The sequence below is a fragment of the Cryptomeria japonica genome, chromosome 7 (genome assembly GCF_030272615.1).
Source record: "Cryptomeria japonica chromosome 7, Sugi_1.0, whole genome shotgun sequence".
Lineage (NCBI taxonomy): Eukaryota > Viridiplantae > Streptophyta > Pinopsida > Cupressales > Cupressaceae > Cryptomeria > Cryptomeria japonica.
In genome coordinates this window covers 526,267,435-526,292,790 of record NC_081411.1, presented here as the reverse complement: position 1 = coordinate 526,292,790, position 25,356 = coordinate 526,267,435, and the positions used below count along the sequence as shown (strand labels likewise).

General features: G+C 35.8%; 1 protein-coding gene across 1 annotated transcript; it reads left to right on the top strand.

Moving 5' to 3' along the window:
* Positions 1 to 668: 668 nt before the first annotated feature.
* LOC131072405 (uncharacterized) lies at positions 669 to 24,321 on the top strand. Its single transcript, XM_058008546.1, has 8 exons — positions 669 to 1,121; positions 1,285 to 1,358; positions 22,188 to 22,268; positions 22,355 to 22,439; positions 22,863 to 22,960; positions 23,056 to 23,143; positions 23,270 to 23,657; positions 23,806 to 24,321. Exons 1-8 carry the CDS (start codon positions 843 to 845, stop codon positions 24,048 to 24,050), a joined length of 1,338 nt encoding a protein of 445 aa, XP_057864529.1. The 5' UTR covers positions 669 to 842; the 3' UTR covers positions 24,051 to 24,321.
* The last annotated feature ends 1,035 nt before the right edge of the window (positions 24,322 to 25,356 follow it).

The window sequence follows — 25,356 nt, the reverse complement described above, 5'->3', positions numbered from 1 at the left end:
AAAACTGAACGAAGAAAAAAACACCTAGCTTTAGGAACAATAATAAAGAAACATTCGTGATGTCAAGTTAAGTAATTAACCATAGGTACATAAATTGATACTCCCAATTTGTAGGATGTTTCAGGTTCATATGGTTTAGATATGAGTTCCTTGGATTCAAACCCAAATGTTACAATAATGATTCGATGCACGAGAATGAATCTAAATGTACAAAAATGAACATGAATGCATGAAAATGAATTAATAAAGTAATTATAGATATCTATTTGTCTTCATATTCCCATTCTTAATTTTTTTAATGTGGTGCCCATAATACTTTTAGGGATATTGTTAAATCATTAGTGTCAAGTTCTCTTATATCAATCAAATGCAAATAATTATAGACAAGATTCACAACACTTGTAGATCGCTTATATGCAAAAGTGTTCTTTGATACTTAAAAAATCGAAATGTACTCTAAATATTTTTCTTGATATTTGATATGATTTTTTTTCATATTAAATGTATTCAAATATCAAAATTTAATAAAAATTCACAAAAATATAAATTTTTGAGCATATCTCACACTTAAAGTAAGATTAATGGAATCATGGAGAAAAATAATCGAATTGAACCAAAACGCAAAAAAATCTATAAAATAAATACACATAACTATTAATTTGTTGGAATGTAGTCATATTTAGTTGTTGCTTTCAGAATGGCGCCTCAAGCTAGTAGGAATTGGCATGGAAATGCGAATTTCACCATAGAATTTTGTGAATGACTTAATAAGGGCGTCTGTGTATTTTACAAAGAAGAATCCAACTTAGCTCCCCAATGTTCATGCTTCCTTTACCATAACAATGCCCAGGAAACGAGTAAAATCTTCTCACGCTTCTGATCATACAATACACTCGGCTCCCAAACCTCCCACTCACAAACATAAATCTTCAACCCGTTTTAAATTTATCTTTTTTGCAATCATCTTTATATTTATACTCTTTATTGTGCTGACTTATCATCGCCAATGGCGTCGTCAGAGAGACTCTGCATTATCGCCTGTCGGCGAGTCACACTCAGAGCTGTCTGTTTATGAGCGGGGGCTCGTAGGGCCCCATATCTCCTATGAACAAGTGGTGGCTGTAAGTTTTACCAATGAATGACTCAATCATTAGGTTAAATCACAAACAAAGTTTGTAAATTGATTCTTAATGGGTTTTTTGATTGTTTTGGGAATTGATGTTGGGTGCTGACGGCTTGGTTTAAAATGAATTTAATGTGGCCTTTTTTTGCTGCAAATTGCAGGAAGCAGAGAGGTCCTGGATCAATAGGACTCACAGGCACTTCAATGCTATGGTTCTTGCATACGTTACCCCCTGGTTAGTCATTTTTCTTTCATTAAGATTAGCATTAGACTAGTAGACATTTGAACATGTGATTCATATCTCCATAAATTAACTAGTGCGTTATATTGTCTGGTTTTTTTATTGAAATGATTTTAATTATGTTCATCAAAGTTAGCTGTTTATTACTTTATCGAAATAATTTAAATTGTTTATTACTCTATACTGCAAGGTTTTTTCTTGAAACGATTTTAATTATGTGCACAAGATCCAGCTGTCTATAAGCCCACAAACATTACAGCAATCTTAATACCCAAAATGGGCTGAATGTAGGGCACCGTTTCTTCTTCTTAAGTTTGGTTGTTCTATTGTTTTGGATTACAAATTCCCTTAGATCCTTTTTTGTAGCATCTTCAAAGATCCTTTCTTGGAGCATCTTCAAAGAGTTCCATATATCGGACCTGAATATTATAAGAAGCTAGGAATTCCACAGTGAAATATTTTTGTTTCGTCTACTCCTATGGTACTGAGTACACATATTTTCTCTTTTTATTCCTCCTCGTGTGTACCATTTGCATATGTTAGGCCTGATTTTGTGTCAGCTAGTCCTTAATTGGGCTTTAAATATTTTCTCTTGCCATTTGATTTCTGCCACGTGGATGAATTCTCATGATGTTTGCACGTGTTTGAGCATTCTCTCAATCTAATACCCCTACTTCTCATCCTATTTGGGCTGTATCTATTTTCTTCTTCCACATGACTATTCTATTTTTTCCTTTAACTTGATATTTGATTTCTTTGTTAGCGTTTGAGCATTCATTCAATCTAATAGCCCTCCTTCTCATCCATTTGTTTTTTGGTTTAATCCTAATGCCCCTTATTCTTAAAAGTTATTCTTGTATTATTGCCTTTGGTCGATAGATCTCTAGGCATTTTGTTTTTTCTAGTAGTTTAGTTTGAAAGTGATTGTAATTAATTGTTTGGGGACCTTTTCTACCAACCTCCATTTCAAAGAACTAATATGTTGCTGAGCCACACCTCACATCAGTGAAGCACCACTGAGTGACATGTAACCCAAATAAGACTCTACATCTCTTATTTGGTGTATGTAATGCTCTCAATCTTGGTATTTTATTTTCTCTACATATTTCCCATCTGAGCCGAAAGTTCTAGACCAAGATATTTGTATTCTAAATTTGTTTTACCACTTCTAGAAGATTCTTTCCAAATTGAAAATTTAACTGTTCCTTTTCTTAGGGAGAAGATCAATATCTTGATTTTGTTGAGGTTTACTTGCATCCCTATTTCCTTACAAATTAGTCAAAATAGTGTGAGGGCCCTTTAAGTGGCCTCTAAAGCTTTGAGTTGTTCTTGTAATCAAAATTAGATCATCACCATAAAAGAGAAGCTTAACCACATGGTACATAGCTGTTGACTCCATATTTGTTTCAGGTTGCTTAAGTGGTGGTATAGGCTTTCCAGTGTTTTAGTGATGCTTCTTTTCCATCATTCTTGCTGCCATCGCTTTCTCCCTCTCCTTTGCTTCGCTTCTGGTTGCATGAGGGTGAGGCCTTCATCCAAGTAGAACTGTTTGCTTTTCATCAACTGTCGGCTTCTTAATATCTCATTCTTATCATCAAGGTTCATTATTATAAGTTGAATATGTTTGTCTTTTCAGACACTTTATGTCCATCCTGTTTGCTGTTGAATTTGTACCTTGCATTTTAGTTCGTCTTTGAAAAAATGTCTCGTCAAGTTGCCTTTGTCTTCACTTTACCCATAGATCCTTCAAATGCTCCCTGGCTTCTGTTCTACACTCTTTTTAAGGTTTATTAACTCTTGTATGTACAATGTGCTTAATGAGTCATGGATGCACTTTCTCAGTGGCTAAACCATAAGAAATCCTCAACAGTATTGTAAAAGTGGCGACAGTCTTGGTAAAATCTGCATGGCGGTTCAACCATGAATTAGTGCAGAAGCAAGTTAGGTGTGCATTAGGCTTGGTTAAGTCATCGAAAACTTCTTCTTAAGCTTTGAAAATGGATTTAAGTGAGCCTAGCACTCACCAAAAATGGCTAATGTGATGTCCCCATCTTTGATCTAATAATGATTAGCAATTATGTGATCAAGGGTGGCAGCCTTGATAGCATCCTCAATTAGCTAGAAGTTAGAAGATAACAATTTGTACATAGTATTAATAGTTAGTTATATATTTACATCAATTGTAGCATAGAGACATTGTGGAAAATCATCTTATTGCATAAACGGTTTTCCTATCAAGCCTCCAAGCAAAGTATAGAAGATAAGATGTAATGAAGACAAGAGATGGGATATGTCATTCTCATAATCAAGGAATGCAGATCTAAGGACATCCATATCTGGTGTAGCATCTATCCATGAAGAACTCCTATATGCACCGATCATCTATGAAGACAACTTCTCATCAATTGCACCGATTATCATCATGGATCCGATTGTTTAAAAGTATTATCAATATAACTAGGAATAATACAGACTGTCATGAAGTTCATACCGCTGGTCAAAGGAGGAATCTATGAAGGTACTAAGCAATTCCATATCAATGTACAATAAGAGCCACCGGTCACAACCATTTAATTGCTTTGCAATGAAGGATAACATTAAACATGAAGTTAGAGACCAGCAAATCGATAACTGTATTAATCATCAAGTAATCCAATCATATAAACCTAAGGCAGTGATACGTAAAAGATTTGATTAAGTAATAAAGCAGTTGGATTAAAAGATAACAGTGATTAGCAGCCTGGACAAACTTAGAAGCAGCAATTAATATAGAAGCAAAGGGTGCGATTCCTCTTGGTTAGAATACAGTGACTAATAGTAATTAAGTTTCCATCAAGAGATGTGATTTGGTTATAATAGTAATGTTCCCCCAAAAGACACGATCAAGGAAGGGATATGGCTACCCCAAATCAAAAGATACAACCGATCAGTCTTATAAGCTATATAATGAGGATCACATACTCGTTTCCAGAAATCAATTGAATATTGTCTTTGTTTATTATTTGTATCCATATTTGGATCTGCTCAATCAAGCATTTGCCTTTGGCATCAAACAGGCTGCATAGTTCAAAGGATAAATCAGAAATAGCACCACACACATTGCTTCCCAAGTCATATTCAGAAACAGCAATCATCCTTCATCGCTGTAGGTGATAGGAGAAGAGTATCAGCATATTGTTATTGCCATATCAGACACAGCACTTACAGTGTTATTGCTATCATCAAGAAAGAGGCTCGTAGCATATATCTCACATTGACACATCAGGAGGAGCAGAGATCTCTCTATACTTCTGCACATAGTTGAAAAACTCTGCGTGTTTTTTACAGACTCACGAGTACTCGTGAGCCCTAGTTGGCTGCGAGTCACTCGCAGGAAAACTCGGGAACAAGTTTTCTCTAAGTTGCTGAATCTTGGGATTTTTCGGGCATTTCCGGGTACTTAACGTACCGGAATCAGATTCTGAAACGAATCTCCTCTGGGTACATCCAAGGTTCGTGTTTTTAGATGCCGAAATGTTTAGTGATTCTAATTTGATCTTTTTGATATTCTTAAGAACTACACTGCTGATTAGTAAACTTAGAACTTATCTATCATGAGATTCTAGTTTGATCTTTTTGATATTGAAAGCTGAATTTAAATTAGTATGTTATGTTTCCAAATTTGAAATTTGTAATGGTTTTGTTTAGCATATGTATTGGTATATGACAAACTAAATTCTATTTTTTAGCTACATATACATACATACATATTACATATATATATGTGTGTTTGTATAGATATATATACATATACATACATACATACATTATATATGTGTGTATATATAAATATATATTATTTTTGTATGAACGTACTGAAAACGTATCCAACCCCCAATAAAATTTTTTGCCGTACCGGTGTTTTGTACCCACGTACCCGCCCCCGTTCCTGTACCCGATTCGGCAACTTAGAGTTTTCTACAAATTCGCCGCACGTTAAATCCTATAAAATCACGAAAAATCACTGAAACTCGGCAGGAAAAATGAAATAAAGATCTTTATTTCATTTTGTGTGTCTGCAAGCTGCAACGGGAGGAAATATTTGCGACGCAAATAGGGCATGACAGGAAAAAACTACCACGTTTTCATCGATCAGCTGAGCTTAAGAGATTTTGAACAAAATTTAATGTCTTTTGTAAACCTAATTTGTAGCCTACAATTTGGGTTAGGAAAAAATTTGTATCAAAATACATGTTTGACTTTTTAATAGGTTGTTCTAACTTTCTATACTTTGATTACTGATTCACATAAAAGAATATGCAAATTAAATCAAATGAATAAGCATATCAAATACAACAATGAGAATCTTTATTCTTTTCATTTTTTAATAATAGAACAATCTAAATTTTTTATTTTATAGATTGTTGTATTTTATATAAAGAACAATCTATTAAAAAGAATATAGATTAAATGTTCTATTAATTCTTTTATCTTTTAATTTAAGATTATATATTTTTTTATATTAAAGATTGAATTTTATATGATGGAAATCAGTATATGTTCTACAAATCCAGTGTATACGTGTTTCTTTTAAAAAATTATATATTTTCAAATGTTCGACAACTTTGCCGAATTATTGCCGAGTCCAAGTTTTTCAACTATGCTTCTGCAGATTGGAACATCCAGAACTTGCACAATTCCTCAAGTCATATCAGATACAGCAATAATCTTCATCTACTATCCAATCCACATATTATTATTATTCGCAGATTATACATAATTGCTTATATAATCATATACTTCAGAATTGATACATTATCAATCTATTAAGTATTTGTTATCAGCATTATCAATATTTCATAAGAATTTAGGGTCTTGTAAGAAGTCGTCTCTTGCAATTGATTTTTGAAGTTAATTGTCGCATATTCCTAAATATTAATATAAGGGGACATTACAAGTGATATCAGAGCATTGTATTTTGTGGTTAGATTGCATTGTTCCTCAAATGGGACATTACAGCTCAACCATGGTTTTAACCCTCAATAAACTTCACCATGTCTCTAAAAATTGGTAAAAGTGATGAATAACTCCGCTCAAACTTTTGCCTCATCTAGAAGATATGGTTAAGTTAATAAAAAGTTGTTCTTAGAAGTGAAAACATGGCCGAAGTGTCAAGGAAATCTGCCCATGCTAAGTCAGACACACTGTTGTGTGGCTTAACCAATCATTTTTACTGCCCAACTTAAGGTTAAAGGAGTTTTGTAATAAAAAGATAGGAAGAGGTGCTAGGTCTGATTGTTAGGAACTTTAAGCGACAAACTTATTGTATGAAGTGCCTGATATTTTTTAGGGTAGGATGAGTGGTTGTGGTGCTGTTCTAGTTGCCTATGACAGGGTTTCAGCATCTCCAGTCCGTGAAATTCAATGCTTTCAGCCATTCCTAACAGCGACACATTTATCATACTTGATGGTGGTATTCATAATTTCATAACCTGGATTTTAATCATTTATCATGGTTTGAACAGTCATAACAGTAAAGGATGAGGACAATTTCCAGGTTATATATTGGGTTTTGTGAAGCATTCTCAGTTAGAGTTTGGCCAAGGCAAACAAACATGTGCAGTTGTTCAAGGTTTTAGAGTGATAAGTGCCAATTGTGTTTATTCCTAGGCTTTCATCATTCCCTTGTTCAAAGATTCAACTATTGCTTGTTCAGTGCTCGCAAACCCTATGCTATGATTTTCCAGTTGGCAATATGGATCAAATCAGATAGGGCTTCAAATTCAAGTGTTTGACATATCAAAATGTTTAGGGTTTCAGTTTGAAGTCACCAAATTATATAGGTGAATGTTAGCAAAAGAATGCTCAAAGTTTCAATCTCTATTGTAGGATCTAGTTTTAGTGTGAAAAGTGTTTCAGAATCATGCAGGCCATTCATGTGCAAATTGCCAATTTTAGCAGCAGCTATTTCGGGCAGTGGCTATTTCGGGCAGTGGCTATTTCTGGTGTTCTATTTTTGGGTGATGGATGAGGGTCTATTTTTTTAGGCAGCTTTAGCTAGTTTCCATTCAATTAGTTGTTGTTTTAGGATAGGTTTGCTTTTTAAGTTATTTTTTTCCTCTTTTTTCTGTAGCTTTTGGAGAGGTCACTTTAAAACATTTTGTTTTGGGATATTTAATTATTATTCTCAAATCCCTAAAAACATAGTCATTGTAACTTATAAACAAGTGCCTTGGGCAGAGGACATTCATAAGAAAAGTTGATGCTATGCTTATGTTGTAGAAACTATTGTTCAAGTTGAAGTTATTGTTGGTGATTATAATTTCATGAATTGAATTGAATATAGATTTTACTGTCAAGCTTTTTATTGGCAATATCATTTACCTAGGTCATGGATTTGTACAGAATCGATCTATTTGATTTTTGAAATTACGTGTTATTGATTTATATATTGTTATTCCTTTCAAAATCCTCATTTGCATTGAATAGCTAGCTGATCTTCATCTAGCTTGAAGGTGTCATTTGTATGTTAAGATAGGTTGCTTTAATTTGTTATATTTAAAAATCCTGTTTGCAAGGCATGACTGTCAACAATCTAATGTATGTGAGGCCAAAAACATATATTTTCATGAATAAATTGAATATAGATTATAACTTCAAGCTTTGTATTGACAATATCATTTACCTAGGTCATGGATTTGTACACAATTGATCTATTTGATTTTTGAAATTATGTGTTGATTTATATGTTATTCCTTTCAAAATCCTTGTTTTCAGTGAATAGCTGGTCTTTGTTTTAGCTAGTTTGAAGGTGTCATTTGTATGTTAAGATAGGTTGCTTTAATTTGTTCTATTTAAAAATCTTGTTTGCAAGGCATGACTGTTAACAATCTAATGTATACGAGGCCCAAAAATACAGGCACTTAATCATTTTCGTTTATGCAAACCCTGCCTTAGAATCTTGTAAAGTGCGCATATTTGTATTTTGTGTCTATAGTTTTACTCTAGGGTTAGTTTAGTTTAGCTGGATCTTAAGGAGCGTCCCCTCTTGATTTTTATAGATGTTTTACTCCACACATTGTTTTATTTTGTGGTGTTTTATAGAATACAAATTAAAATGCTAACACCGTGTGCACTTCTTTGAGAGTTTGGAATAAAAAATCCAGGTCTAACATCCCAAGATAACATGGATCCATTTCTAAACAGGTCTCCAAAGACCTATAGCCCTTTTGAAAAGTAGGTTTTAACTGAGCAACCTCAAGAAAGAGATAAGAGGTTTATTATTGTAAGACATATTTGCCACATAGATCTGAAATTATGAATGCTGCCATCCTTTCTGGAGATAAATTCATGCCCTGTGAGAAGATATTTGACAGATTCCCAAGCACTCCATCTCTAGCTGTTGCAGAAGACAATAGACACTGTTGTTTTTACATGAAATTTTCCAAAAAGCAAATCATGAGGGTGGTGGCCTTTTGAGTCCATTTTATTTTTGGGCACAAAGATGTTAATGTTGTATCTTATCAATACCTTCCAAGGTTCACCTTGTTGGTTGAAAATTTTGTACACTTGGGGAAATATACAAAATTGTGGTTTCAACCACAGTGTGAGAGTAAAACTCTCCTAATTAAGGGAAGGCTCCCCCTATTTAATTACAACTTTAAAAATAAAATAGGATGGGACAACAATCTTTCTTCTTCTTTCAAGAAAGACGATATCCTTTTCTCTTCACAGAAAGTGATAGCGATTTGATATAAAACAACAGTGACAACTTTCAAAATGAAATGAGAGAAAGGAAATGAAATTTCTTGAAAGCTCAAAGACTTCCGTCACTTCCTTCGGGACAGGACAGCAATATCAAGCTTAAGACTTGATTAAGTGAAGTCCTATCTACCCTTTTCTATACTAATTTGATTAAGGACAAATTATAACAGCACAAAGACTGAAATATCTTATTCTTTCTACATAAAACAATGGGAAGTAGTATAAGCTCAAAGACTCACAGCTATTTCTCACAAAATCTACTTACTTCTAAGTTCTGTTAAGAACAATTGTAAGAACAAAGTCTTACAGCTTTTTCCCAATAGAACCTCTATTTTAACTAAATTAATCTCCAATACTTGCAGCTCAAAGATTGCAAATCAGATTCGATTAAGTTCTAAAAGAAACACTTGCAAGAAAGGAAATTTGGAATACAAACTCAAGAATGTAGCACAAAGACTCAAAGTTTGAGCAATTTTCTTTTATTCCTTTCAATTCTTCAATTTACACATAAAAGCTCAAAGACTTCTTTGAAGCAAATTTGGCAGAGTTTCTGCTTGCTTTCAAAAAGATAAAGATTACAATAGACCCCTCAAGTATTTATAGAAGAGGAGCCTTGAGAAAAAGGTGGGAGGATCCTAATTAACTTGAGAGATTCTCTCAACCACCAAGACCTATTTAATAACTAACTAAGACTTATTCTAACTTGAGAGATTCTCTCAACCACCAAGACCTATTTAATAACTAACTAAGACTTATTCCAACTACAGTCCTAACTGAACTCAATCTGTAGTTGCCTTACATGTAATTACAAAAGTGCAAGTAATGACTTATCTTGCAATTTACAAAAAGGCTTTTATATGTAACTTGTCAAAAGAAAAGCTACAACTAAAAGATTACAAATCTGGAAAAATACAACTAAGTGTTGAAAAACATTTAAGTTGCAGTATGTGAAGACATGAATCCTTCGAACTTCTGGATGATCATTCGTAGTTCATCAGGATCCGGTTCATGGGTGTTCTTGGCCACTATCATGGTTTTCACGACAACATCACTGCAACGGAGGATTGTGGCATTATTTCTCTCATAGGAAGACTGAATTTCCCGCAAGTAACCTTTCCTCTCTTGATGGATGATGCTGAAAATGGTTCACTTTTCCTCTCTTGACGGATCTTCAACTGTAGATCAGAAAGAACCTTTTCTTCTATCAACAATTCTCCATCATGACCCATGATGGTGCAAGAAGCTTTCTGACAATGATAGACCATATCCTGAAAAATTTCCATTTGCAGCCTCATAGCATCATCAATGTTTTCAATAAGTGACTTAAGAACAAGGGCTTTGTTCTCCAAGAGCTCCTGATATTCCAAGTACACAACTCGTGAAGGAATTACCTGACGTTCTAGAAGAACACTTAACTTTTGCTAAGGAATTTTAAGCCAAATAGTTAAGCCGTCTTCTACCTTTTCCAAGTTCTGTTTGAAAGTATCAGAAACTTGGTTCAATTGTTCTTCAATGGTTTTCAACTTGGCCATCATTTGGAAAACCTCCTTCAAGACTTGTGCAGATAGATTATGAAGCTGATCAACCCAAGATTCCAGTGCTTGTACCTTTTGAGCAACTCTCTCAACTCCCTGGATTGATTCTCGTGCCTCGAAAGAACTTGTAGGATTACTCACTTCACCAATCGGTTTTGTGATTTTACGAATAGCTGCAACAAGTTGCCGGTTGTCCTCTTCTAGCTTATCTTTCTTAGCTAGAAGTTCATCATATTGTTGCACTAGTGAGGCTACAAAATACTGGGCATCATGTTTAACCACTTCATGCGTTTGCTTGCCCAATTCTACCCTTGTGACTTTGTAATCAGCAGCTGACATCTCTTCAAGTGGCTTATCTGCTAGAGGTTCAACAATTTCAGCCACTTTCATCTTGTTGCTATCAACAGTTACTCTTGAGATAGTCTTGGCCTGTTTAGCAACCTTGAGTCTAGATTGTTTAAGTTGTTGATAATCAAAGGCATTAGGTGAGATTTCTCGCTTCTTCCTCTTTGGGGTAAAAGAACTAAGCCATGGAGGTAAAGCCATCAACTCTCCTTCAGTAGCAGCTGCGAGTAAAGGAGAGGCAGTTTCTGTTTGAACAACCGTGGTCCCCCTGGGAGGAGTATCTGTTTGGATGGCGACCATGGTTTGCTCAATAACCAATGGGCATGAAGATTGCCTCATAAATTCTTCAAAACTAGAAGTGGAGGTATCAATCTCTGACAACTGGATACATGCTGAAGTATCCTCAGGAATTTCCAGCACACCCTCTTGTTGATGATCAGGAGGCGGCTCGTATGCTGAAATAGGAACGACATTCTGAGGAGACTCTTCCACCATTATGTCAGGAGGAGAAAGAGGCATCTCAATGGAAACTAAGGAAGGAATCTCATGAGGTGAGTCCAAAGCTAGAGACTTCGGAGCATCATCAGATTGCTATCCTTCTGGATTATCAAGATCGATCGCCTGAACATGAAACTGTGACTTTTCCTTTCCACGAACTATTGCCTCCTTAGGAGGAAGCACTACTGCCCAACTAACTCGCAATTTGATCCTGGTGCCAGAAGATGATGCACCTTCCTTATTGTCAATCTGAATCTCAGACTTACGTCCAAGAGGCCCTGTAGAGTCATCTTCTTTCCCAACCTTGATCTTGATGAGTCTAACACCATTACCTTTGAGCCAAGTATTGGTGTTAGCCAAGATAGGCTGAAATCTTTCAAGAATGGACGTGCACTCTTTATGCGACCATTGGATTAAAGGAAATGGAGCTTCCTCAACCCTTCGTGAAATATATTCAGGATCAAGTACATGCCCATCATCAATCATCCCTTGTGGAATATCCACCGAGTTCAAATCAATAACCTGCTCAACAGTAAGCCTCCAGTAATCCATCTTGAGAATCTCCACTTCTGTGCGGAGATCTACCTAGATATCCTCAATACGATGCACGCGCACGAAGGACTTTTTGATCTTTTCCTTCATACCCCGGTAATCAAAATCAGCTCTGGACTTAAACCTTTTGAGTTTAATTTCTTGCATCTCAGTCTCCATAGCTTTGGCTTTGACGGAAGTGACAAGAGATTACCGGCCAATTTTCAATGGGTTTGTTGTAGAAATCCCCATTCTGACCTTATGTCTGACAGACTGATGAGCGTGCATAGCCATGATCTGTCTTCCCAACTCCATAAGTATGATCTTATTAGTCGAGTATCTAGGGAGCATGTATGGCTGCCCACTATAGCATCCGACTCTCATATAGGTAAAGGTTGGGAATTGAAGAAACAAGCACCCATACTCATTCACTCTTTCCCATGCCTCATTTGACACCCTTCTGTTCTTTAGAGTTCTGTCAAACTGGCACATGAAGTAACCGAAGAATGCATCTTGAACTCTTCTGAAATGCAATCTGCTAGGTCTCAAAGGCAGCTGATCATAATATTCCCATACAGGTATAAGCGAGTGGTTACCCTTGGTAGAAAAACCAGGGAAATGTCTGAGTGATGCTGCCAAATACACTAAGTATGAATTCATGTAGAAAGTCATGGTGGAAGGACCTGCTGCAAGTTGCTCACACAAAGCATCGCTGATAATCTCTCCCCATGATATATGATGGGATTACCTTATGAACATGGTAAATTGATACATCCAAGGTTCAAAAACATTGGAGTGTTCAAGACCCATCATCCTGCTGAGGAGAGTTATGATGTCTCCAATTTCCCACTTGAAGTCACAGCGGTACAACTTAGCCCATCTTGAGAAGGCGGCTCGTGGCTCATGAATCCACCTGTTAATATGACGTTTGCAGTCCTTTTCCCTTTTGACATAGTACTCAGCTGCACTATCTTTGGAAATCTCCATATAAACAGGTGCTGGTGGTATTCTGAAGACTTTCTCAATTGTATCTGCATCAAGGCGTATTATTGCTTCACCATCATCATTTTTAATGGTTCTCGTCTCCTTGTCAAAGCGATGGGTGCAAGTGAGAACAAATTCAGGTTCTAGGGCAGCTACTGGAAAAGAAGATGTGTGATGGATATGGCTGTCCAACAACCGCTGCATATTGCTATCCTGCGGAACCTCCACCCTCTTGACAAATTCTGACATGTCCACATGCCCTATCTCTGTATCTTTTATGTGATCCAAAGGAGAGGAAACTTGAAAAGGTGAAACCTCATTTTGGTACTTGTCATATTTATACTTCATCTTCTTTGGAATTGGAGATGACGACAAATCTGACATTGAAGGACAACCTGGTATACTGCGATCAAGACTTAAAAGTGTTAAAGCAACATCATAATCAGCTGCAACTAACATTTTTCCTTCTTCAAATGGGAAGAACTCCAACCCTTGCACTTCACGTTTTTGTGAGAGAAAGATGGGAAATAAATGGGAAATGCTAGGAATCTTAACTTCAAACAATTTCGGATCTTGGGGAAAATTTTACAAGTATACAAGTTTGGGAAGAATGCACATGCAATCGGATTTATAAAACCTGAATGCAAGTATACTTGTAAAATGGAAAATGGAGAAATGAGTGAAAAATGAGAATTAGATTTGCGGGAAATGAGGTGAACGGAAAGTACGGATATAGGCGATATGGATGAATAAAAATGGAAAGATTTTGGGAATGACATTTTCATGAAAACGGGAAGAACTTTGAACATGCAACCCGGTTCTAAAAACCGGATTTTGGAAGGATGGGTATTTTTCATCTTTGCAACTTGGAATTTCAACAAAAGATGGTTAAATTTTTTATCTGTTAGGGAAGAACAATGATTTTCATCCAAAATTCCGATTACAAGTAAAGAGGGAAAATGGGGAAGAACAATGCAATTCAAAAATTGCTTTACAAAGGGGAAAATCTCTCTCACAAACCGATTTTTGGGGCAAAATAAACATATACACAAATTTACAACTAGAAAAGAAAAACAAGAAAACAAGAAAATGAAACAAAGAAAGGAAAGAAACCATACCTTGCTTCAAACTGAAAATGCCTCTTCAAAAGATGATTAGTCTTTGAAAGAAGAAAGGATAGCTCTTAAATAGAGATTAAACCGCATTCAAAAACCCTTGCCACGTTTTTATTAAAATACCATAAGCAGCAAAACGTGGCACCAAATGCAAGTTAAATGGCACAAAAAGTGGCCAAATCTCCCTCCAACTTCAACGCCTAGGTGAAGGAAGGCAAAACGACCTAGGAGATTGCCACTTTCTATAGTTTGAATCCCCCAAAACGTGGGTTTTAGGAATCACGTGGAAACGGTTTTTGCAGAAAACAAGGGTTGAATCATTCACCAAAACAAATGCAACGTGTTATTCAACTCACATAAATCGCTGTGCAACAATATCGCCTCCTTGCTCCTTGAATTTCTCCACAAAAAATTGGGAAGAATTTGTGGCAAAATTGGCTTAGGAGAGGAAAATCGGGGGTTTCTAATGAGCTGCACTTGACAGATCTGAAATTTGCTAGCTAGGGATAATAGGCATCTTTGCCTAGAAGGAAATTTATTTTTTATTTTTATGGAACACCTCGATTCAGATATCACCTAGGGGATAAAGGGCAAATATGATACCTAAGTGGTTAACTATTTGTTGAGAGCCACCTTTGTCCAATCCAATTTTATTAAAACAATGAGTATTATTTGTCAGGCTCAGAACCACACATTCCCGAGAAGAGAATCTATATTTAGAAGTATCACAATATAACTGAAGTCTGCTCATCATATTTAGAAGTTATATTCATCCAAAAAAGAAAGAGGGAAGTGTTAGCAAATTGTATATCAAGTTCAACCAGCCGTAAAACAATCCCATTAACAGGAGGTCCAATGGGCAAATCTCTAAAGAGATAATGCTTTGCTTCAACAACTCTAACAAATAGGGAAGGAGCTATAGGACATCCTTGTTTTCTGGATCTTTGAAGAGCAAAGGGGTTAGAAGGAGAAAGAAAGAAATTATGTTAATGTCCACAAATGACCAAAACTATGTCAAGGGAATTCAGGAGTCTAGATGTTTACAATAGAAGGTTGTAGGAAGAGAAACCTAGAAAGGCCCTACAAAGAGGAAGAACAAAAACAAAGAAATATGAAACAATGAACCACCCACAAAAGTGGTCAAGAAACTAGTACATATAGCCAAGAAGGGGGAACAAGAACCCCAAAGAGCAAATGTTGAGGAAAATTGGAGATCATCAAGTATCATTGTTCGGACTAGAAATGGTGAAGTCATTGGTGCCATCATTAATCATTGTGAAGGGATTGATACAAAATCTGATCTATTTCCAGCTTCCACGAGGTCTTCCTCTTGTTGATACTATTTATTGTGAGCTGTGCATCTCTTTCTATTGCCAATTCCTCTGTTTTCTTACGAAAGCATCCATCATACCATTCATTAATTAAGGTTAGAGGTTTTTCTATATTATTCATGCTGAAACATAATCTATTGCTAAAATTAATAGTGGCTGTCCTTGGCAATCTCTAATTAAGCATCCCCCTCCAGCCTTACCTGAGTTACCTTTTGCCGCTTGATCAAAATTTAGCTTGGTTGTTCGTTATGGAGCTAGACATTAAATGGATTTATTTGGATTTTATATTTGCTGCGATGTATTTGTCTTTTACAGCTATATAAGCCTTGGCCATGACTTTATCCATCAGATCTCATCCTCTAAAATAGTTTCTTGGTTTGTTATCCTGTTTTCCCTGAACTCCTCCAAGGATACTTCTATCTTAATTTTTATCCCAAATTGCTTCTCTGGGAGAGATTTATCTTGGAGATTTCTAGGGTTCCTTTCTAACTATGTGTTCTAGGATATAATTGATGGCAAAAGATCCCAAATTCTACTAATCCCTAGGCTTTCTATCTTCAAATTTTAACTGTGACAATTTCTCAAGTGATTCTGGGAAAACCCATGCTACATCCCATTTCCTCAAAGCTCAGAACCATAGCCTGGAAGGAGAAAAGAAGTGAACAAATATAATTAGTTATTTGTTTCCTCTGCTTCACCACATAAGAAGCATCTTGCAGGGCCTTGAAATCCTGTCTTCCTAAATCTGTCATAAGTCAGTGCCCTTTCACTGACTGCAACCCACAAAAAAGAATTTGCCTTTGGAAGCCTAAAATCCAACCATATTTTCTTGAAAGGGATTACCTTTCCTCCTCTTCTTGCTTTAAAATTTAGTTTGTTGACCTCACATCCGCTTCCCCTTTTATATGCCCTTCCAAAATCACCTGGTCCCTTTGTCCATCTTGAAGGATTGGGCACTAGCTCAGGAGAACATTAAGCTTAGTTGTACTTTCCTTTAATTGTGCAGATGGCTCCTTCAGTCTCCTCCATCTTCTCTCTCAATTAGTAATTTCTATAGAACCTCTTACTTCATTTCCCTCATTTTATAGGCATCTGCCAGCTTTCCATATTTTTCTTGGGCTTCAATAGTTTCTCAGTCAACCAAGATTTTTTTCTAGAAATTCGCGTTCTCATCTCCAATCTTCCATCTTAACTCTGAAATTAGCAGCCTGCAAGTTCCTAGTAAAATTTCACAACGCCTACCCTCAAGGCAGGAAAATTTGACAGTAAACTCTTTCTTTCTTTGCACCATCTACATATTTAGAATGGAGTATATTTCTCATCTCTATATTCATTCTCCACAACTACTTTGCTCCAAGTACTTTATTGATTTGTTTCATTGCCAAAATACAAATCCACCTTCAATTTTTAGGAGACACTTTCTCCGAATTGATTAAATAATATTTGCTTTCCTCCTATCCTCCCCACAAAATTTCCTTTGAATAGTCAGTATAATCTTAGCAAACTTCCTAGTTAATTTAAAAACTGACATAATATAGATTGGGACTATACTGACTATCAAAGTCCTCTTTTTTAAATCCTCAACAGCATTTTCCATCAAATTATCTGCCAAGACAATATTAGGAATGTCCTCTGATATCTGCATTGTCACATCCAATATGTATAATTCCATTGTGTGTCCCTTTCCTTGACTCTCCTTCACTTCTTCCTCAATAAAATTATTTTTTTTCAAAAAGTTAGCCCAACTCTATACCATCCTTGATGGGAGAACCCTTCTCCAGCTCCTTTTCCATGGACACATTAGGATTTTTGTCGAGATTTACCATAAGTTCTCTGATCTATGCAACCTCCATCCCGTTTCCTTCATCCATTCCCAAATTTCTTGATTTTTCATTATTTCTGCTCGAGGAAATCTTTTGTTTGCTTCTGCTGCTGATATTGCCATCCATTGATTTTTCTGCCCCACTGCCTTTTCATGCTTCCTTTGCTTCCACCAAAATTTGCTCCATTTAGTACTTTCTCTCATCTCATCACCTTGAACTTGGTAATGAAATAAGCAAATAAAAATAATGAAAACAATAGTCTGTATTTTTACTTTTTCAGTGTTGTGTGTTGTGATGTTAAATGTTTGGAATATATATGCCTGCATTTGATCAACAGAAGCTTACCTGATTGAGTATCATAATATTATTTGATTGATAATGAATTTGACACTGATATGCATCAAGGTGGGCCAATACATGATTTTTTCAGCATTCCTCTTATTAGCAATATGTTTCTAACCTACTAGTTGTTGGTGTACGTTTTATCATTCACCGAACATTAGAATAAAATGTCAAGGACACTCTATCCTCTCTTGAACAAAATCACTACGTATGCCAAGATTGCAAAGAAAGACCACACGGCGACTCCAAGGTTTATATGTGCGAATGGGCGACTTTATGTTGGATAGCTTCCTTGGAAATGTATGCTGAAATACAAGAGGTACTTACACTCAACTAATATTGATCACAAGTTAAGACTTAAACGAATATAGCAATGAATGCTCTCTTTTTTTTTTTTTTTGATTTTCAGATTTCAAAAAAAGGACAAAAGGATAGGGGTTTAGAAGTTCTATACCATTGCTAAGAACTTGGGAGATGATAGAGATTAGGTGAAACCAATAACAATACTCTGTTTCGCCACACTACGGACAACTAGACAAAGTAGGTGCAATCTTCTAAGGTTGTGCTTGAAATTTTCTAACCTTGAATGATACCATCCAATGAACAGCATTCACCCAAAATAGAAGTTAAGCATCCATGATATAAGCTTAAGCTAACTTTACGCATTGAATAAAAATCATCTATTCAAAGAAAGTATGAGCAAAAGTTTCACCAATCTGCACTATCAAATCCTTCATTCATTGAGCAACTTTGTAAGCAATTTTATTCTAAACAAAAATATTCTATGTTGAAGAAAGATATGCAACCATGCAACCATGTGATAACAATAAGATTTCAAAGCAAGCTGCGAATGAACTTATATTATCAAGATAACTCTAAGCAACAATTTCATAAATCTCTCCACAACAATGAAATGAGAGAATGAGAGTTTATATAGAGTTTTTGAAAACCAATGAAAGATTGAGATCAATCTAAGATCAACAGCTGAGATTAAGACAACACAACCCTAAATAGAGTTTCCCAAAATAAAACCAGAGACAAATGCATGCTAGACAAGTGGTGTGAAGAACTATCTTTTAGGAAGGCGCATCTTTATCCTCTTGAGTGGCAGTGTGTTCAATGAACCTGGACACGATCGGGCTGACCTCTTCCATGGTGACATGTGACAGCATATTGATCCTGTATTCCCATCCGTCCAAGTCGTTTGCACAAGCGGCAAAGGCAATCTCCCATTCCAACTCCTGTTTTTGGAAGGCATCTTGGATGGACAAGAAATTTGATGCCTTATTCAAATTCTGCTTTAGGACTGGTCCAATGTTGATGAGGAAAATTTCTTGAATTCTGAGTTTGAGATTTTCCAGCCGCATATCACTTTCTAGGATGGTCTCCTTTTCAAGCAAATCAGCTGTTGCAAGGAAAGTTTTGCTTTGTATTTCTTTAATCTGCTCTTCGGCTTTAGTACTATCAGCCTTCACCCTCTCTAGGACTTCGCTTCGTGCAACTCGTTATTGGCGAACTTCATTTGAGCTTTTTGTGAAGGTCCACCTTTGGTGGTCATTAACCTGCAATACACATGAAAATTTAACATTCTTTTCGAAAAAATTGAAGATTTCAACTCTGACTTTTGAAACTTTTGCTCGAAAATTTCACCTTCAGTTTGTCAAAAATCTAAATTTCTTGTGAAAAATCAGACTGAAAAGGGACGAATTTGACTAAATACTTAGTAAATTTCGTGAGAATAAGTGAATAAGACAGGAGGGTGTAAGCAATCAGTTAGACTGAGATCTTAAACCTTCGAAATTGTAGTTTTGACTGAAAAATCTGTCTTTAATTCTGAAAATTCTGTCTTTAGTTAGACTTTATTTTCTGGAAATTATGTCCAACTCAGAAATTTTACTTCTTCAAAAATTCACCTTGAAAATTCACTTTATTTTTAAAAATCCTCCTTCAAAATCTCTCTTTCGAAACCTCGAGAGAGAAAAACATTCAAAGTTCAATCTCTAACCTGAGAATGAATTGAAAAGGACAAGTCGAATTGATATAGAGTTGGAGGAGTTTGATTTTTAGAAACTTCATGTTTTTTTGTTTTATGTTTTCCTTAGGAAGTTAGGTCCATCGAACTTGGACTTGTTTTATTTTTTTCCAAAATGGAAACTTAATCTTCCCTTTGAGCGAGTTGGCATAGAACCTTCTAGACTCTTCTCTCGAATTCAAATCTTTTCTAAGTGTGGGATTTTTGAAAATTGTTCTCTGTGTTGGACATTTTTGAAAATTTCTTCTAAGTGTTGGAAAAATACAAAATATTCAAACGCTTTATGATTGAATTGATAATTCTACCATGAATTTAATTATGATAATCTGTTTATTGGAATTATTGTTGTAAATGGCTTCTAGTCTGTTTGCAGGGTTTCAATCAGGTGAAAGGTGTTTCCTAACCCCACTTATTTATTTTGAAATTGAGAATTAGGGCAAATTTAGGGCATTCCCAATTAGGGGACATTACAAATGGTATCAGAGCACGATCCTGCCAGCGTACAGGGGAAAGATAAATAAGTATTTGCATTCTAGCCAATAAGAAGGGTCTAACAATGCATATATTCATATGTATACTTCGTGTATGCTCTGTGTCTTCATACATTCATGTGTATACTCCGTGTTTTTCAAGTGTATTCTCTGTGCTCGGCTCTATATTTTTAGTTAATCTAGAATATGAGAATAACAAGAGTGAACCAAAAGGGATACGAAGGTCATAGATGTGTGTTATACTTCTAATCCTCTTGTCAATGAATAGGGAGTTCAACTTTTTTGTCTCGAGGAAACAATTAAACACAGTTCTTACGATTACAATTGATGAGAGAAAACTTGTCTTAAGATTACAAGTCTTCAAGGGTTAGTTAGGAATCCTTGCATTGAGAAAATTTAGTTAAAACGATCGTTGCTTGAGGACAAGCAATTTTGGGAAGGGCGGACTGTCATGCCCCCAAATTGAAGAACCATAAATAGAGATGCCATTTGATCAGAAATCATCTTATTTATTAGACTACACGATTTTTGAGAATAATCCAAGAGGCTAATGGAACAATCTGCCATCAATAATACATGGAAGAGGGTTTGAGGCAGCTGCGAGTCTCCCTTAAAGAGGCACGAGTCCAAAAGATATAATTAAGTCAATGATAGTAGTCAACAGAATGTCTATTAAGAGATTATAAGGATTATGTGCACATTAAAAGGGTTGTTAGTGATCCTTGTTAAGGTGCGATCACCATAATAAACTATTGGTTAGGGACAAAGTAACATTAATCCCAAACCCATAGACCGACATTCTGTAGTATTAACAAATATTTAAACAGAATATCCAAAGAGGTGTGATGGCTGAGAGGATATGATGCCTGAAAAGGCATGAGTTTAATTTAACTATTAACAACAGTTTAGTAAGCCAAGGGGCAGCAAACAATTTAAGGAGACATCACTTTCTAGAGGGACGTGGCTATTAGGAAGGACATGACTCCTCACCAATGTTGAATAGATATTTATACAACTAATTGACCATTACAAGAGGGATCAAAGCATCTGACTTGGTATTGGATAATACATAAAACACTCAGCAGATCGATTGAACATTACAGTTTTGGTATGAGTCTCATATGCATAATATAGTCAATACTATACTGATATGCATAACCCTCTGCATGCTAATAATCACAATGCACTGCTGTATGATTATATATTCAAAAATTATATTATATCCGATTCATGATTTTGTTGCAGTTTACTGATTATATGTAGAATTCTGAATAATATTGGATCTTTCATATGTTATGAATATTCTCAACCATGATAGAGGTAATAAGGATTACAAGAGGGGTATGGTGATGGGGCACTCTCCTAGGTTTGCCACCTCAAGGTGGGGACCAGATAGTCCCATGAGGCCAAGGGGGTACAGAGGATACTACTTTTGGGCATAGGAGAGATGGGCTTGTAACCTCATCCCTCTATCATGGTGAATTAACACACGAAGTAAAATCATAGAGAGAGGGAATTGGTTGGCAAGATTAGGGGGAATGGAATGTGGACACCTCACTGGGTAGACCACCTCATATGGATGGCATGGGCCACATGAGGCCCAGAGGGATGGTATATCTGCTCTTGGGCCTCGGATAGAGGATCTGAGACACCCCATTGAAGTCACTTTCTCCCATGTTCTCCTATGGTTGAGCCTTCCAAATATACTAGAATGCTTTATGATTGAATTGATAATTCTGCCATGAATTTAATTATGACAATCTGTTTATTGGAACTATTGTTGTAAATGGTTTCTAATTTGTTCGCAGGGTTTCAATCAGATTAAAGGTATTTTCTAACCCCGCTTATTTATTTTGAAATTGAGAATTAGGGCAAATTTAGGGCATTCCCAATTAGGGAACATTACAATTTACCATAGTCTCCGGAAATTTCTTACCTTAGCCCCTGGAAACCAATGTCTCGGATAATTTAGGTAGCTTGTGCTATTCTTATTATATTAACTTCTCATCTCATTGAATTGAAGAAAACCAGCTTATTGGATCATCTTGTGCAGGAATAACAAAGGTTATGAAATGGCCAAGAAATTTCGTGCTAAGCTCACCCATGTGTCACCTGTCTGGTACCAGTTGAAGAGGTTTTCCTAAACGATGGAATTGGTTGAATGATTGACATTTATGCTATGGACAATATCTCTAATTCTCTAATGCAATTTTGTTTCAGAGTTGGGACAGAGCTACAGCTGTTAGGCAGACATGATGCTGATCAGCAGTGGATCGCTGAAGTTCGTAAAGATGGGCATCCTATGGTATGCCAATTTTGCAATGTTATACCTTTTAGCTATTGAAATGGACTCCTGTAAAAAATAATCTTCTTATGGTTTTTTGTTTTGGGATAAATGTTATCTTGGGGTTTGCAGCATTTATTTGTTTAAAATGTTTAGTCATATTTTGCAAATTATCTCTTATTTATAATTCTTTAATCCTTTACCATAGCTAACCGTCACTAAGTTCCCTTGCCAAAAGGTCTCTAAATTGGTGGTGAAAGGCATGATTTCTTATCAATTCATTCATCTACTTTTTCACAACATTGCTTTTTAGTTACGTGGAACAGGCTTTTATTACTACTTCTTGCATATGAATTTTTATATTTAATCCTTCAGAATTGAATTTACTTTTGAATTTATATTTTGTGATGCACTTATTAAAGTCTCGGGGCTAATTGAAAACAGATACTTCCTAGATTTTTATTGGAAGCATCGCCTGTAGAATTTTTGACAAAGAAAATGCAAAGGAAGCAAGTGATAGATCTTATTGTTTCTGAATGCAAGTAAGTGATCAGCTTTCTCATGATTACTTCTACTTCCTTTGGTATTAGATTCCATTTGGTTTGTCCTTTGATGTAATTGTTACTTATGTATTTAGAAACATGGGATTTGATGGTGTGGTCCTCGAGGCATGGTCAGTGTGGACGGCTTATGGCATTCTAAAAGATCCAAGATTACGGAAGATGGTAAAATAAAAATGAACCTTAAATTCTCCATTAAAGATAGTAGTGCTTGGACTGAAGATTCAGTTACACATCTATTTATAGTATTTTCTTTGGTAAATGATGGATTGCTCCTTCCCAATATTACAGGCATTACAATTTCTTGAAGAGCTTGGGTCTATGCTGCACACAACAAAGGTAGAGTACAGGCTTGATGGTAACTTGGAATTGGTGTTTGTCATATCTCCACCAAATTCAAATCAGAATGATCCTGACATGATTACAGCAACTGATATAGCAAGATTGAGCAACCATGTTGATGGGTTTTCACTTATGACATATGATTTTTCAAGTGTATATCATCCTGGTCCAAATGCTCCACTTGATTGGGTGCATGCATGTTTGCATTTTTTGCTTCCTGATACAGTGGTAAAACAGCAAGTAAATGGGAAAATGGAAATAGAGACCACGGATAAATTGGCGGGAAAAATCTTAATGGGTATAAATTTCTATGGGAACAATTATGTTCTTCCAAAAGGTATCAAAATTACAATTGTTGATCTAGCTAGTTGAATCGTTATATGGAAAATGCATTTGATTCATCTCAGCATGTGTGCCTTTTATCAGTGGAGATTAGAATCACAATATTGCACACTTTTACTAACTAATTGTGTTGCTGCAAACAGGTGGTGGGCCTATTCTTGGCCATGAATATCTCTCACTGTTAAGAATAAATAGGCCAAAGTTGCATTGGGATAATCAGAGCATGGAACATTACTTTGATTATGAAGAACATTTAAAGAAGCATAGAGTTTTTTACCCTTCTTTAGAGTCGATTTCTGTAAGGCTAGAAGTGGCACGAGCATGGGGTGTTGGTTTATCCATCTGGGAAATAGGCCAGGGACTGGATTACTTTTTTGATATTCTGTAGTTTCATAAAATTGTCCTGGTTGTAGTGCTGGCATTAGTACATTTTCTGATCTCTTGGGAATCTCTATTAGGGTCTTAATTTCAATGTAAGAAAAATAAAAGAAATGTTTTCTAACTTATGTAAAGTGGACTGATTTACGAGTCTAGAAGTGTGCAGGCATTTTTTAAACTTAATAAGACTGAGTAAATTATGCACCCTTGGATGTATGTGGGAGATCAACACACTTTCTGTAAGTTAATTGATCCTTTATGAGTAAAATGTTGTTATGATATGATGACCAATTTGTATTACTAAGAAATAATTTTGAGCAATTATTGCTGTGGATATTAGTCAGTGTGCTTTAAAAATTAATAACCTATCACAAAAGAAAGGACAGTGGGTTCTCTTCGAAATCTCATGCCCATTTGCATGCAACTCATTCTGCTTTTGATAATTAATAATACAATAATATTAGTAAATAGCATAAAACTGCAAACATGGTGGTTGTCTGCATGATCCCATGGATGAAATAGAAATCATGGAATATTTTAAACTAAGGAAAGTACTGTTTATATGACAACACCAGAAGACCGACTTTGGCAACTGCAAACATATAGACAATTTTGGCATAAGGCATTACAAGAACTTCTATTATGTGCCAAAAAATCCTATAACTGCAGAGCAAGTAAGCATATTTATTGCCTTATAGGAATATGATTCAGTCGGCAATACAGTACATAATTGTGCAAATATTTTTCAGCCACAAAGACAAGAAAAATCTAAAGAATTCAACGATGTACTCAGTTGTGGATGATATTAATTTTTATCAATGGGCTTCTGAATATGCTATAATACTTGATACAGTTCTCGGTTCACTTCTGCCAAATTTCACACCTAAAACAAACAGCTATTTATATTGATTGATATAATTCCCTTTCAATGAATTGGGTGAGCAACTTTATGTATGCAAGGAGATAAGGGCAAGTAGATGCCTAGTAGATGACTACCCCCCAAAAGACAGCACCATCTTCTGTATACTACAGCTCAACAAATTGACGAAGCATTAGAGTCTTACAACATTCATGTCTGCAACAATTGCCAAACCAGGAATGATTTTAAATATTCCATGCACTTGTGTCTGCATGGTTCTACTTGTTGATATTCCTGACTTTCTCTGAACTCTGCAATAAGCAAAGAAAGTGCACCGATGCAATCCCCCTATATTCTCTGATGATGCAAATACATATTGAGGTGCCCAGCAGATGTTCTCAGAACCCATGGAGATAGTGCTACAAAGTGAGCTAGGGTGTAGAACCCATTGACTACT

Coding starts and splice junctions, on each gene's coding strand:
- LOC131072405 (XM_058008546.1), top strand. CDS start 843: ATGCCCAGGAAACGAGTAAAATCTTCTCACGCTTCTGATCATACAATA. Junction 22,269..22,354: donor GTCTGGTACCAGTTGAAGAG/GTTTTCCTAAAC, acceptor ATTTTGTTTCAG/AGTTGGGACAGAGCTACAGC. Junction 22,961..23,055: donor CTTATTGTTTCTGAATGCAA/GTAAGTGATCAG, acceptor TTATGTATTTAG/AAACATGGGATTTGATGGTG.